This window comes from Rhinoderma darwinii, chromosome 2 (assembly GCF_050947455.1).
Source record: "Rhinoderma darwinii isolate aRhiDar2 chromosome 2, aRhiDar2.hap1, whole genome shotgun sequence".
NCBI lineage: Eukaryota > Metazoa > Chordata > Amphibia > Anura > Rhinodermatidae > Rhinoderma > Rhinoderma darwinii.
The window spans coordinates 94,621,808-94,637,226 of record NC_134688.1 but is presented as its reverse complement, the minus strand read 5'-3'; the positions used below and the strand labels follow the sequence as shown (position 1 = coordinate 94,637,226).

Here is a 15,419-nt window from a genome sequence, read left to right as displayed (position 1 = left end):
GATTTTCACCCCCTCCTTTCCGATCATCAGGGCCACATAAAATTGTAATTAATATTCCTTTACAATGATTCAATTTGGGATATAAGATAGAGGAACCCTATTTCTTGCATTTACAAGGGCTGTCGGTGAATAATCTTTAAACCATATTGAGCAGTTTATATGTAGAATTAATTGACAGTTAATTTGAGTAACTGTGTAAATACATTACAGCCTATATATACTCCAGAGCTGTAGTCACAATTCTGCAACTTCAGAGCTGTAATCTGCCAGCATTTATTGCTGCTCTGAGGGTTATCATTTTAGGAAGGGTTGCCTTTAAATCAGGTTCTGTACATTTGTTTTACATTTGCCATTCAGAAGTCTGGTTGAGCAATCCTGTGGCAGCAGCAATGGCAGTGACTATTGGTAATCTCATATATATTTTCTATTATGCTTCTTTTAAAATCGTCTAAGGGTTAAAACTTTCTGAACAGCCATACCTATTCATTACAGTATGTCAACAGGACATCCCCCTAGCTTGTGTGCGTATGTCATACCTCAACAAGGGAGGAGACATTAAGAGTTATTAGCACAATAGAAACGATAAAAAGCCCTATAATAAAACATTCAGCCGCTACAGTTAAAGTGGTATTCCAATCTTACACATTTACGGATATGCAATAAATGTGTCAGATGAGGTTACCCCTTTTAAGGGACTTTTTCAAACAAACAAAATGTTTTCTGTATTCTTAGTATAGGTGATAAGTGTTAGATGGGTGGGGGTCTCCCAGTTAAGAAACCACCTAATGCTAGAACTTGGGAACTCCATCCCCGCCATTAACAGTAGGCTATGTATGGAACCGTGGCCATGCAAGCACTCGCTCAGCTGTTTCTGTATCTCCCATAGACCTGTACAAAGCACTGTAGCCATAAAGCATGTTTCAGTCACACTCGTAGAGAATGCAACTTAGTGCAAGGGAGAGTGTAGGTCCTATAGAAGGTCCCTCCGATTCCAGTTATTGTGATGCTTGATGTTAGTGGGGAGGGATTTTTTTTCTCCCTATAGTGAGTATAATTGGAAAACACCAATTGAGGGTTGCTATGCCTGCAACTGGATCCACAGCGCAGGGTAATAAGTTGAACTTGATGCACTTTTTGCTAATAAACTTTCCTAAGTACTACTAGCTTGCATATGATTGTGTGGCCAAGATAAAATATTGTTGTTTTCTTTTTATCTTTTTAATTTGTCCTCTTACCATTACATGCATCATGCTATTCTTGAGTGCCCATGCCGGGTTAGAGAGGGAAATTGGAGTAGTTACACATTAGGCTAACATGCTATCTGGGTGTATAACATAACCGGACACAAAATAGAAGTGAAAGATTATACAAAATTTTGGGTTATTTGAGGCAAAAACAAACTGGAATTTACAGATATATTACTATAATGAAGTATTGCTCTTTTCCTGAGTAACAAAAACAGAAATTATTATTATAAATATAATATAAATATTATTATTGTGCATGACATACAAGTACAAAAAGGGTTGTAAACCTATCACTTCTGAAGGGTAGTGAACCCCAAGTTAGTAAAAATTCGCTGTGGTTAAACCGTACCGGCAGAGTTCTCTCTCAAATTGAAAAAAATTAAGACTGCTTGATAGTTCATGAAGGAAAATGAATATGGAAGCTGAAACACATTACATATTAAAGATCCTTAAATTATTTTGTACGACAAGCTTAGAGCATTGATTCTATATGTATTCATCATGTGCATACAGAGCTTAGTTAGTCCATTAAGTCTATAGCAATAAAGGTATTCACATATGCATACGGTATGCATCTACACAAATGCTCAAATACTCAGTATTCCGGACCAGTAAGTGCCGGACTACTAGTACAGATGTAGCCATCTTTATCTTGACAACTACATCTGTATATTAGTCTGCATGTAACTAAAAATAGTCCCACAATGGATTAATAGTGTTAGTCTTGCACTTCAGGCCCTTTAGTGATGGAACTATAGGACTCTCTTGAGGCTCTAAAGTATTGCAACTCATGCATGTCCTAGCACTAATGTATGACATCATCAGTGTCAGCGAAAGCTTGTTTGTGTGCATGCGCCAATGGCAATGCACATGAGACAGTGTTAGTACCTATTCACATTATTGCCATTAACATCAGCATCTGCAATTTGGACCCCAAATAAGATGAAGATCCCCATGGCCCTGCCACTAAGGATGCTTTGTGGACCGTACTGTGGATCTGCCACTGAGGAGGAGATTAATTTCTCACTGGTAAAGGTTCTGAGAACTTCTAATAATATAATATAAAAAGTGGCTATTTATTCAATTATTAATATTTATCTATACAAGATTATTAAAATTGATCATCAATAAAAAAAACTGTCACTGTTATAATTGCTTTCTGGTTTATTTCATATTTTTGTTTTTTTGCCTTTTTATTTGACTCAACTACAGGTTGCATTTTTGCTTTTTTTGTCCTAGGGTGTTTAGGCATAGGTGTTATTGTAGGTAGTTAAATAGAAATTTGTGGTTATTGGCCTGAAGGAAACATCTAAGGTATTATGCACCATATATATAAAACCATAAATGTAAATTTCCAGCATGTTTTTGTCTCCTTATTAGACATGGGAAAAGATAGATAGTAGATTGTTAGGAAAAAAACATAACATAAAAAGACGAAATCAAAATCTTTTTACAGGTTTAGAAAAAGGTTAACATAAGGTTAGGAGAAAACCAGTACTCATTCCACCAGGGAAGGATCCAACTGAGTATTTCTGGGCGGCATACAGGAAGCAGAAGGGTGGACCGCCATGCCTAGACTAAACTACTATAGACTTTCTTACGCTGTCATCAGTAGCTGCCTTATCTATTTTCACCTCAGGCAGAAGACGTCCACCAGGGATATTGGCACCCGGACCACCAATTAATGACACCACGCCATTACAATCCACGGTGCTGTTCCTTTTTACGTTCCTTCGCAGGTTTGGAAAGATGCGAGAGGATCTGCTGCCCTGGCTGTACCCACTGTTGTAACTATTCCTCCGATTGTGCCTGGCCGGGATGAACAAGGAATCTCGTCTGCCTTCACTTTCTTCCACTGTACTGTGTTCATCATCTGCAAACTCATTTTCAGAGACCGGCTCTCTGAAACTTCTCCGAAAACTGAAGATGCTGCTTTTGCTGTTGTGTCTAGACAGATAAGGAGAACCTGGGATGCTAAGTAGAGACTGTAAAAAGGAAACAAAAAGACATCTTAGGAAAGAAAATAAGCCACACATGTTATATCTTTGCTATTGTGCTCTTATTTTGTTTGTATGCATATGTTACAGTTGTCTTCTTTATTCTTGTTACCTACCCTTTGTTTTCTCCCACAGTATCAAAAATATGAAAAATAAAGAATATCTAAAAGCAGGTCGGAATGATATTTAAAAAGGAAAAATAGGAAAGTATTGGTTGTATAGTAGGCCATGGTTTATCACAGGGCTGTCTAGCACATCATGTGTGGGTCCTATTGTGGCCATGTTGTCTGCCTCATCTATCTGCTGATACAGATCAGCTCTGAAAGGTGAAGTGATGTGTGAGCAGCCGCCCATTGGTCGCTCATTGTTATAATGGCAGCGCTCTGTACCTGTCATGGGGAGCAGTGGTTGTCAGTGTCATGAGGGGGGATGTGGTTTTCACCTTTTGTGGGGCTGTGGCTGTCAATAACAACTATGCTATGGGGGAACTCTGGCTGTCATTGTTATTTGTAAAGATCACTCACAGAATTAACATTCAGTCTGCAATCTAATGTCACATGGTAAATTAAGTAGGTAGATCAAGTAACATTTTATGATTACGGTGGCCATGTTTTGGTAGTCTGCTTTCTTATAGTTGCTGTGATGTTGGGAGTTGAATCTAGGAGAAGGAAGAATATTGATACACACCAGCACCATGGTCTGATCTTCCGATATGTAATTGGTACATGAGAGGCTCTTTTGCACTGAGATATGTTGTGTCTGATTTTCAGAGCCGAAGAGAAATACTATAAGTGCCGTATATAGCACTTTATTGTGGAAATCCGTGTCAATTCCAAGGTAACAGATTTCACCAATGTGATTTATTTCATGAGTATCAATGATATCTGAAGTTCATTTAGGCTGCACTTCCCCTTTAAACTCCTAACAGAGTTCTGTCTACGTCACCAGTACAAGGCTACTTTCTCACGTTGCGTATTTTGCTGCAGAAAATATGCACCAAAACCGCAGCAATATGCAGGAATTCGCAGGTAAAAACCGCATATAATTGTGTGTTTTTCGGTGTAGTTTTTACTTTTTGATACGTTTTTCATTACATTTTCATGCTGCGCGATTTAGTGTGCGATTTTCTGCAGCATTAGGTAGGTACAATTCACAAGCGGAAACGCAAGATAAATTGACATGCTGCGGATTTTAAAATACGCACCGCAGGTTAATTTCCGTCCCGAAAAATACTGCAGCGTGTACATGGGATTTCCTCGAATCTCATTGACTATGCTGGTACTGTATTACGCTGCAAGCAAATTCGCGCAGAAAAACCGCATGTAATATGCATCGTGTGCATTGAGCCCAAGGGTTTCCAATGCTTCACTCTTCTATCAGAAAAGCTAAGGGTCACTTAATTGGAAAATAAAAAAAATTCAAGATATTTTTGTTGGAAAACCTCTTACAATATTAAGCGCTTTACATCTTTAGAAGCACTTGATATCTCCCCATACTGTCACCATTAGGCTCTGTTCACATCTGCGTTGGGGTCCCGTTCTGACGTTCCGTCGGAGGTTTCCATCAGAACGGGACCCTGTGCAGACACAAACGGAAACTGACGGAAACCAGAGGTTTCCGTCTACACCGACGGAAACCAGAGGTTTCCGTCTCCATCACCATTGATTTCAATGGTGACGGAGCCGGTGCCCCTGATTTCCGTTTGTCTCTTTTGTGCACCGGATCAGTCGTTTTGCCGGAAGCAATAGCGTAGTCGACTACACTATTGCTTCCAGCAAAACAACAGGTCCGGTGCACAAGAGGCACCAGCTCCGTCACCATTGAAATCAATGGTGATGGCAACGGAAACCTCTGGTTTCCGTCGGTGTCAGCTTGTGTCTGCTCAGGGTCCCGTTCTGACGGATACCTCCGACGGAACGTCAGAACGGGACCCCAACGCAGATGTGAACAGAGCCTAAGATGTCTTCCTTCCTCTTACTACTCAGGAGCATTGTATTCTAACAGCAGTGGAAGAGCACAGTCATCACTGTATTTAGTATGCAAACGTATGTCATGTACATAGTAAACTGCTTTGAATACGTCATCATTTTTGTTTTTCATTACCTGGTCCATAATTGAAAACTTTCGTCCCAGCCTATTGTCAGGGTACCAAAAACCTTTTCTTTTCATACCATCTTCTGATTCTGATTTGTACACTTTTTCAGCATCTCCTTTCTCCTCCCCTTCTGAAAATTCTTTCTGTCTCTTCTTCCTTCTGCGGTTTCTTTTTTCCTTTGCACTCTTAGTACTAAACTTTGAAAGTTCTGAAGATGTCTGAGACATCCGTGCATCCCCTTCTTCATCTTCCACAGCATCTTCAGTAACAGTGCCCGCCGAGGTAGCCATAGCTGCTGCCTAACAGGGTACAAAGAGATAAATATTATAATCTACCAAAGTTGTATTGTTTGTATGTTTGGAACGAATGTGACAGAAAGAAGTAGGTGAATCAAAGTAAGTTGGGGGATTTTACTACTACCCAGTCTTTCCTCCCTGTCACAGCTCACCCTTATGCAATATGGGTCACATATATTTATTTATATATTTCTTCAGATTGAGGTCACACCTGCTCCTCCTGATGCTTCTTCAGCTGCTCCAGCATTGCTTTGAATTCATTTTCCTTCTGCTCTGCTTCCTCAAGAGTTGCTTGATTCTGTTCTTCATAAGCCATCGCTACCACAGCCAGAATCAAGTTCACCAAATAAAATGAACCAACGAAGATGACCAAAACAAAGAAGATCATGTATGTTTTTCCAGAAGCACGTAGGCTCTAAACAGTATTAAAAACAAAAACCAATGAGAAATATATTTGCTATCTTGTCATAACCTAAAATGTGAACTTCTTGGTCTATGTTACAATACAAGGAATTATTTTATCACCTTAGGATATGTCAGAAATGTCAGATAGATGCGGGTCCCACCTCTGGGACCCGCACCTATATCTAGAACGGGGCTCCCTAAACCCCGTTCTAGCTTTGTCTGCTATTGCTGACTCCCGGCCACTTCCTGACATTATGGTCGGCAGTTACGAAAACAGCGTAGCTCGTTTCCGTAACTCCCATAGTAGTGAATAGCAGTTACGGAAGAAGAGTAGTATGCAAGCTACGCTGTTTCCATAACTACCATTCCGTTATATGGGGCATACGAAAACAGCGTAGCTAAGCTAGTTATGCTGTTTTCACCTCCATGGTCAGAAATCAGCCGACCCACACAGGTAGAACGGAGTTTAGGGGCCCCGTTCTAGAGATAGGTATGGGTCCCAGAGGTGGGACCCGCATCTATCTGACATTTGACATATCCTGTGGATATGTCATAAATGTCCCTCGTGGGAAAACTCCTTTAAGGCTTTACTCTTTTCTTTAAAGATCTTTTGCTGATTTACTTCACGTCAACAAGCCTCCAGTTCATACATCTGCAACGTTTTGAAGCTCAAGGCTATGTTCACACAGGGTATTTTGCAGGAGGAATATCTGCCTCAAAATTCCGTTTGGAAGTTTGAGGCAGATTTTCCTCTCCCTGCACGCCGATTTTCGCTGAGTTTTTCGCCCGCGGCCATTGAGCGCAGCGGGCATAAAACAGCGAGAAATACGCTTTCTCTGCCTCCCATTGAAGTCAATGGGAGGTCAGAGGCGGAAGCGCCCGAAGATAGGGCATGTCGCTTCTTTTTCCCGCGAGGCAGTTTTACTGCTCGCGGGAAAAAGACGCCGACGCCTCCCATTGAAATCAATGGGAGGCATTTTCGGGCCGTTTTTGCGACGCGGTTTCCACGTCAAAAAACTCGGCAAAATACCCCGTGTGAACATAGCCCAAGAGTCACATTTATATATAAGAGATGATGTTGAGCCACACTGTATATTAACCCATTTAGTGACTGCAAATACACCTTTTTACACCTAGCCTAAGGGGCCTTAAGCTAGGCTGCTGCCGTTTTTTTACAGTAGCCTAGTCTAAGTCCTGCATTAGTGTCCCGTGCTGTATGGAGCGGGTGATCGGCTGTCTAATAATAGCCGAGCTCTTGTTCTAATAGTCAGAATCTGAGGAATCTCGGATCCCAGACCTTTAACTATTTGGATGCCGCGGTGAATAGTGACCGCAGCACCTAAGTAGTTTACAGAAGGAGGGGGTTCCCTCTGTAAGCCCATCGGCATCCCGCAACGCAATCGCAGACGGTCCGTAAAGGGGTTTTCCCATGAAGGACATTTGTGACATATCCACAGGATATGTCATAAATGTCAGATAGATGCAGGTCCCACCTCTGGAACCCAGTTCTAGATAAGTGCTATCTCTAGAACGGGCCCCCCAAACCCCGTTCTAGCTTTTTGTGCTTACGCTGACTCCCGCCAACTTCCTGATTACATGGTCGGGAGTTACGGAAACAGCGTAACTTGCTGAGATACGCTGTTTCCATAACTCCCATAGTGGTGAATGGCAGTTACGGAAGCAGCGTAGCATGCAAGCTACGCTGTTTCCGTAACTACTATAACAGCTCTATGGGAGTAACGAAAAAGCGTATCTCAGCGAGTTACGCTGTTTCCGTAACTCCCGACCATGTAACTAGTAAGTTGCCAGGAGGCAGTATGAGCACAAAAAGCTGGAACGGAGTTTAGGGGGCCCCCTTCTAGAGATATGTGTGGGTCCCAGACGTGGGACCCGCATCTATCTGACATTTATGACATATTCTGTGTATATTTTATGGGAGAACCCAATTAAGGGTCAAAATTAGCTGGTCACTAAAGGTTTTAAGACTAAGAAATAAAAGATATGATGGAAATCAAGTAACTTTTACAATCTACAACCAGTTTCTAATAAGGGCGAATGAACTACTCATATAGAATATATCAGAATCAGAAATGCAAGGTTGCCGTGATATTGTTATACTGTTTCTTGCAGAGTCTTGTTAAATAATGCTGAAGGTAAATGCCATGTTGTTGTTCCCTGGTATAAACTGCCTGTCAAATGGATCAATAAATGAATAAATATTGTAAATTAAATATAAACATTCAGTTTGCTTACCAATTGGTACAAGTTTTCCCAAAAATCCTGAGTCATAAGGCGAAATAAGGCCAGAAAAGCCCAACTAAAAGTATCAAAGTTTGTGTAGCCGTAGTTTGGATTCCTCCCTGCTTTCATACATGTGTATCCTTCTGGACATTGCCTTGGATTAGACAAAAAGAAATGGAAACAAAATTAATGCAACCTATGCAAGTTTTCTAAATAATTTTTAAAGATATAACATGGATCAAACTATTGAATTATCTGCTTTTTGACAAAGTAAAGGAACGTATTGCAATGTATGCCTGCATTGTGCAGAATGCAAATGACTGAAATAAATATTCCTATCAATAGGAGGTTCTTCCGAGTTTGCGCTACCCATGACCGAATAATAGAGCTTTGTGCTCCAAGTTGTTCTTGGAGAAATTCCCCCTAAACACTCCATGAGGTAAGGATGGGTACTGCAGGTAAAATATTTAGAGTGTAAAAATCAACATTAAAAGTAAATATAAGTCCCTGAGTTTTTCTCTTTATTCCTGAAGTCATTTTTGGAAAACACAGAATGAATGTAGAAATGTTTATTAACAGTATTCGGAGAGTTATAAAAATGTAACAATTGACACATGATTTATCAGTGTATATGATATTTCATGTTAAATCCTTCATGTACTTATTATCAGTAATTAAATGCAAAATGAATTTCTTGAAGCGTTAAGATGCCATAGAATTTCTTAACCTGGCTTAATTTATAACTATATGCTGTATGTTGCCGATGTTCCGTATTAACCCCTGCAGGTCATTATTAGAAGTATACCGCTATATGCCCATATTGCTATTTAGGAGAATTAGGGTTAACCGAGTGGTAAACCAGTATTAATTTACAATGCAGTGTGCTGAAGTACAGTTGTTTTGCTGTGACATGTTTCCCTGGGTAAGACCCTGTCGTAGTTCACCGTTATTTTTTTTATATGCTTGAATTATCTTTAAAGAGTTTGAAAGAAAGGTTTGATGTTGTGAAAATATGGCATTAAAGTGGATCTCTCAGCTTAACATGCTCCCCTATGTATTACACCTATCCCTGTTAGCCAAAACGGCACAAAATTATGTTGTGCCGTTTGGCTAATAGGAGCACTGAAAGAATACACTGGATTCATAGTTATGAGTTCAGCGCATTCATGAAGGGAGCGCTCCCCCGCCCTTCAGGCCGGTAATTAACAGGCTGCGGTATATGAATGTATACACAGCAGCCAGTTAGTCACCACAGAGAGGGGAAGGGACAGTCAGGGGGTGTCCCTCATGAATTTGCCGGAATGTCAGTTCTGGTGTATTCTTTCGGTGCTTCTATTAGCCAAACGGCACAGTATTTATTTTGTGCCGCTGCCCTTAAATAGGGCACCATATTAAGATGACAGATCTGCTTTCAGCCTGAATGCCATTCTTATCGATGCAATTATGCAATTGAATTGATAAGTATGCCCCATTATGTTTTCATTAGTATATACAACACCAACACCCTAAGCAAGACACATTAACAGTTATGTGATCTCCGAAGTATATTTTAAAACTCACACATAGTAAAAGCATGTAATATGATTTGAATGGCTAGTAATTTGGAGCTCTTAAAATGTAAAACTATGTGAACTTTTATGTATTAAAGGCTAGGAAGAATAAGACTGAGAAATTTGTCAACTTATTAGCTATTTGAGTCACCCAAAATGTGGATATTGATGTACAATGGATATAAAAAGTCTACACACCCCTGGTAAAATGACAGGTTTTTGTCATGTCAAAAAATCAGTATACGATGAATAATTTCAGAACTTTTTCCACCTTTAATGTGACAAATAATCTGTACAATTTCATTGAAAAACAAACTGAAATCATTTAGAGGGGAAAAATAAAAATAACAAAACTACAATAATGTGGTTGCATAAGTGTGAACACTATCTTATAATTGGGGATGTGGTTGTGCTCAGAATTAGACAATCACATGTTAAATAGTAGTCAGTACACAGCTGCCATTATTTAAAGTGATTCTGAGTTACCCAATATAAAGTTCAGCTGTTCTATTAGGAATTTCTTGACATTTGCTTTGTTGCATGTGACAGCAAAAGCCATGGACCGTAAAAGCTTACAACACATCAAAGGGATCTGATTGATGAAAGTCATCAGTCAGGAGAAGGGTACCAAAGAATTTCCAAGGCATTAGATATATCATGGACTACAGTGAAGACGGTCATCAAGAAGTGGATTACATTTGGCACAACAGTGACATTACTAAGAACTAGATGTCCCTCAAAACTTGATGAAAAGACAAGACAAAAATTGGTCCGGGAGGCTACCAAGAGGCCTACAGCAACATTAAAGAAGCTGCAAGACTTTCTGGCAGGTACTGGTTGTGTAGTGCATGTGACAACAATCTCCCGTAATCTTCATATGTCTGGGCTATGTTTTGAAAAGACCTACATCAAGTCTGCCAAAAGCATGATGGGAAAATGTGTTATGGTCTGATGAGACCAAGGTTGAACTTTTTGGCCATAATTCCAAAAGGTATGTTTGGCGCAAAGCCAACACTGCACATTACCAAAAGAACACCATACCCACAGAGAAGCATGGTGGAGGGGGCATTATGCTTTGTGGCTGTTTTTCTGCATCTGGAACTGGGGCTTTAGTCAAGGTGGAGGGAATTATGAACAGTTCCAAATGTCAGTCAATATTGGCACAAAACCTGCACCCTCTGCTAAAAAGCTGAAGATGAAGAGTAGTTTCACCTTTCAACACGACAACGACCCAAAGCATACCTCAAAATCAACAAAAAAATGGCTTCACCAGAAGAAGAACAAAGTTTTGGAATGGCCCAGCCAGAGCCCAAGCCTGAATCCCATTGAAAATCTGTGGGGTGACCTGAAGAGGGCAGTACACAGGAGATGCCCTCGCAATCTGACAGATTTGGAGCGCTTTTGCAAGGAAGAGTGGGCAACAATTGCCAAGTCAAGATGTGCCATGCTGATAGACTTCTACCGAAATAGACTGAATTATGTCATAAAGTCAAAGGGTAATTCAACAAAGTATTAGTTTAAGGGTGTGCAGATTTATGCAACCACGTTATTTTTGGTCTTTATTTTTATTTTTCCACCCTAAAAGATTTCAGTTTGTTTTTCAACACAATTGTACAGATTATAAGCGATATTAAAGATGGAAAAAGTTCTGAAATGATTCATCTTGGACTGATTTTTTGACATGACAAAAACCTGTATTCACTGTAGATGCAGATTTATTTTATTGTTTTTTCTGTACATGGTTATGGAGACCTTCTTGCCTGAGCTGCTGTTAACATTTAGAGATGTGCCTTACAGTAGCCACATGGACCAAAGGAACCTATGAACAGGGGGGAAGCATTGACTTCTAAGAGATAGGTTTCTAGGCATGCTCAGTGACCGGTGCAGAGGTCATTGTGCAGGAAGGGATAGGAGAGGAGCTGTGCCTATCACCTATTGTCAATCGTGGATCCTGTGTTATCTATATATAGGTGTTACTTTTCATTGTAATCCTGCCTGAAATGATAATGAGATGACTGCTGAAAAGTGATCTCTACAGAACAGGAAGTGTCAGTCTATTATGAAGATCAGTGGCCAAAGAGAAAACTGCAAGATTTTAGGATTTTTTTTGATAAATATAGAAAATGACATAGAAAATAAAATCACCCAAAATATTTCCTCTAATGAGAAAATTGGAATCCACGTCATGTTTTTTTTTTCTTTTTTGCCTTACTCTGAATCAACACAGCAGGATTATACATTGTATTTGATGGACCCGTGACTTTTTTCAACCTTATCAACTATGTAACTACCGTATGTAAAAAATATGTTTAACATAAAAACTTAATTTGAACAATTCTGATGACAAATTCACTTTAAGGCAAATTGGTTTACTTAAGTGTAGTCATGCAATGATACTTACCCCGCATCTGTGCCATTACCACATAGTAATGGATCTATGGCTCCATGAAGTTTATAAAAGTTTGCTGAAGAAATGTATCACGGAGGAAAATAGAGATAAATCAAAATTAGTAGAAAATCTAATACACGATAAAACAATTTCACTTCCTGACGCATAAATGAATAAGCCATTATTCAAATATACTAACAAATAAAATCTAGAAAACATTTGTCATTACTTGAATCTCACATAATAAGACATAATTTACCAAAAATGCTACTAAAAAACGACTAAACATTTAGCTACACACTACATAAAAAATATGAGGACATCGTTAGAGATGAGCGAATTTCCAAAAATTTGTTTCGGGTCCGAACCAGCCATCAGATTTGATTCAGTCAAAACCAATTTGACCAAATCAAAATTGCCCTGTTTGCCATGAAAAGTTATGTATAACACCCTGGGGTCTTTTAGGACTGTATCCAACCCCTTTTAAACCCCTGGCAAGACAGCAGTAGTAATGTCAAAATGTCAGCAACATATATGGCTATTGGTAAACCTTTGGTAGCCAGTGGTAAGGAACAACCTGTTTACAAACACACTGCACTGTTGAATTTTTTATGCTTTTTAAAATGAAAACAGTTCCAAAAATGATCCCTTTTTGGTGACAATTAGATATATGCAAAACAAAGAGTGACATCACTTCCGTGACATCTGTATCAGAAGGCAGCGGCACTTTATTAGTGCCAAAAATGTAATCTAAATTAAAATCCATTTACGTGAAAAAAAAAAACAGTCACTTGGACACATATTGAAGAATAGCAGTGCTGTATAAATGCTTGACGCAGAACAATAACCTAATTTTTGGTGGCATAATTAGATGCATGCAAAACAATGAGTGACGTCACATTTGTGACGTCTGTTTCTGTAGGAAGCGGAACAATATCAGAACCAGGATTAATATTATTGAAAATTTGTAAATGATGTAATGAAGATTGGTGATTCGCAAATTAATGTAAGAATTGTATAGCTGCAGCAGCACTCACTCACAGCAATGGCTGCCTCCCTAACACACTGAGAATGACTGACTCCTATCTCTCTAAAATCTCTATCTATTAAATTATTGTAAATCTAAAACTACTCTATTTGAGTCACCATGAAACACACTCACTGACACTAGTCCACTATCTGTAGCAGCATTTCCCAGTTCGGCTGATTATTGTGGCTATGACTTATATGACTGTCATCCTCTGAGTCATCAGTGACTAACACCTAATGATTGGCTGTGCTAGAGGGAGGGCCGCTTGCAAGGCATTATGGGGAAGCCAATCGGGCTGCCACCCCATGTCATGTGATCCTTGTTCTCTGTCTTCTTGACTTCTTCTGATCTGTAAAATGGTGGCTGCCACTATGAGCGATTCGTGTAGGATGAATCCAGTTTTGGATTCACTCAGATATGAAACTTTGGTAAAATTCATAACAAATTTAATTCGTGTAGAATTGATTCGCTCATCTTTAGACACCACTTTTAATTAGTGGGTTTGGCTAATTCTAGAAAATCTGACAGAATTCTAAGAAAAGGGTCATTCAAATCAATGACAGAGTGCTTAGAATACTGTGTCTCATTTTCACTAGCAAAGGAGCCCCTTTATTCAGAAAAGCGGTGGTGGTAGAAGTTCTCAGACTTTTCCAGTGTGCTATGCCATGTATCCATGACATAAGGAAAGATTATTCCGGATTTTCCCTTTAACTATATTCCTAGTATTATAGTTCTTGCTTTATTATTGTAATAAAAATGATATTTCATAGAATGTTTTTGAAAATGTAAAAGAGCCTCTACAAAGGCACACAGTGAAAGAGATATTAATGACATTAATGGTATATGAGTGGTACATCTTTCTGGAAGATGGAAACAGCTGAATAAGGACCTGCCAGTCTTTGTATCTCTTGAGTGGGTTGTGCGCATGCTTGGGACATTGCTCCATACAACTGCTCCGCACAATGGTCATCCACATGAGTAGGAACACGAGATCCAACAGTCGGACCTCCACCACTCTAGCTTGTATCTCCTTATAATAAACTACCTGGATGCCAGTGTACATTAAAAGGAATAGAACTGTATACAATCATGTATATATTGTATACATTGCTGTAACGTCGTGTTTCCCAACTAGGGTTTCATGGTAACTGGTGAGGTTCTCAGAAAACATTAACAGAACGTGTCATGTTTTTACAGGGGGCATAGGGTGGTAGTAGTAGTATGATTTCCCCAGGTAGGGCAACTTTTTTTTCAGGAGTTCCTCTTTGGTATAAAGGCAAAAAATAACTGCTGTAGCATTTTAAAATAAACTTATGGATAATGTGTGGCATCATCCAGTGCCATTCTGCTTGGAAGAAATCTATTTGGTAGACATTGAAAAGAAATTTTGCTATTCTGTCTACCAAATAAAAAGATAAAACACTATGGTATGAAACTATATGGAAATCTGGTCCTGCTGACCCATGAAATAGTTTGCTGGCAGGGAGCAGGCAGCTCATATGTGATCAGCGTCTGCACATTGCATCCTTTCCATTTCATCCATCCGCTAATTCCCAGTAAGAAATCACACATTAAAAAACAATAAACATATACAGGAGTTATTAGCAAAGACACTGTTCTACATACTGTCATTGTTCATATATTCTTCAAAGTCAAACCCTCTGCTGCCATTGGACAAGTATTGTTCGTCCATGTTGATTGGCCAAACAACACATTTCCGCCTTAAATGACCCATGAAAAGCTGTAGACCGATTAAAGCAAAGACACTGAGGCAAAACACTGTCAAAATCATGACATCCGACAACTTCTTCACAGACTGAATAAGGGCACCCACAATGGTCTTCAGACCTGCAGAATAAAACCAAAAGATATATTTTCAGATGTATGATTTCATTTAAAACCAAGTATTCAAAATTATAGATTTTTAATATTGGGAAGTCAGGGGTAATATTTAATAAAAGTCTTCTTGACTTATAATTTGCTGCATTAAGATATATTGGGTCCAGCACCCAGATGTTTCTACTGCTTTAACGACAGGAAGAAACATACTGTCATCTATTATACCTTGTGAAAACCTACACTAATTTAAAACGATTAAAATAAAAGTTTCTTAAATAGGACCTGTCATGTTTTTTTTTTTAAACCACATACCTGGCGTACTCTCAATTT

General features: G+C 39.2%; 1 protein-coding gene across 7 annotated transcripts in view; it reads right to left on the bottom strand.

The window, feature by feature from the left end:
• Positions 1-15,419, bottom strand: part of SCN8A (sodium voltage-gated channel alpha subunit 8) — a 169,210-nt gene that overhangs the window by 31,969 nt on the left and 121,822 nt on the right. For 4 of the 7 annotated variants that reach the window (XM_075851928.1, XM_075851932.1, XM_075851929.1 and 1 more), the window contains exons 7-12: positions 14,877-15,098; positions 12,233-12,296; positions 8,294-8,435; positions 5,847-6,050; positions 5,348-5,638; positions 2,882-3,232 (exon numbers count right to left, since the gene is read on the bottom strand). In XM_075851928.1, the coding sequence (XP_075708043.1) occupies positions 2,882-3,232; positions 5,348-5,638; positions 5,847-6,050; positions 8,294-8,435; positions 12,233-12,296; positions 14,877-15,098 (1,274 nt within the window). Of the gene's footprint in view, positions 1-2,848; positions 3,233-5,347; positions 5,639-5,846; positions 6,051-8,293; positions 8,436-12,232; positions 12,297-14,876; positions 15,099-15,419 lie in introns of all 7 variants that reach the window. The other 3 variants (XM_075851927.1, XM_075851926.1, XM_075851930.1) reach the window with 1 other exon arrangement.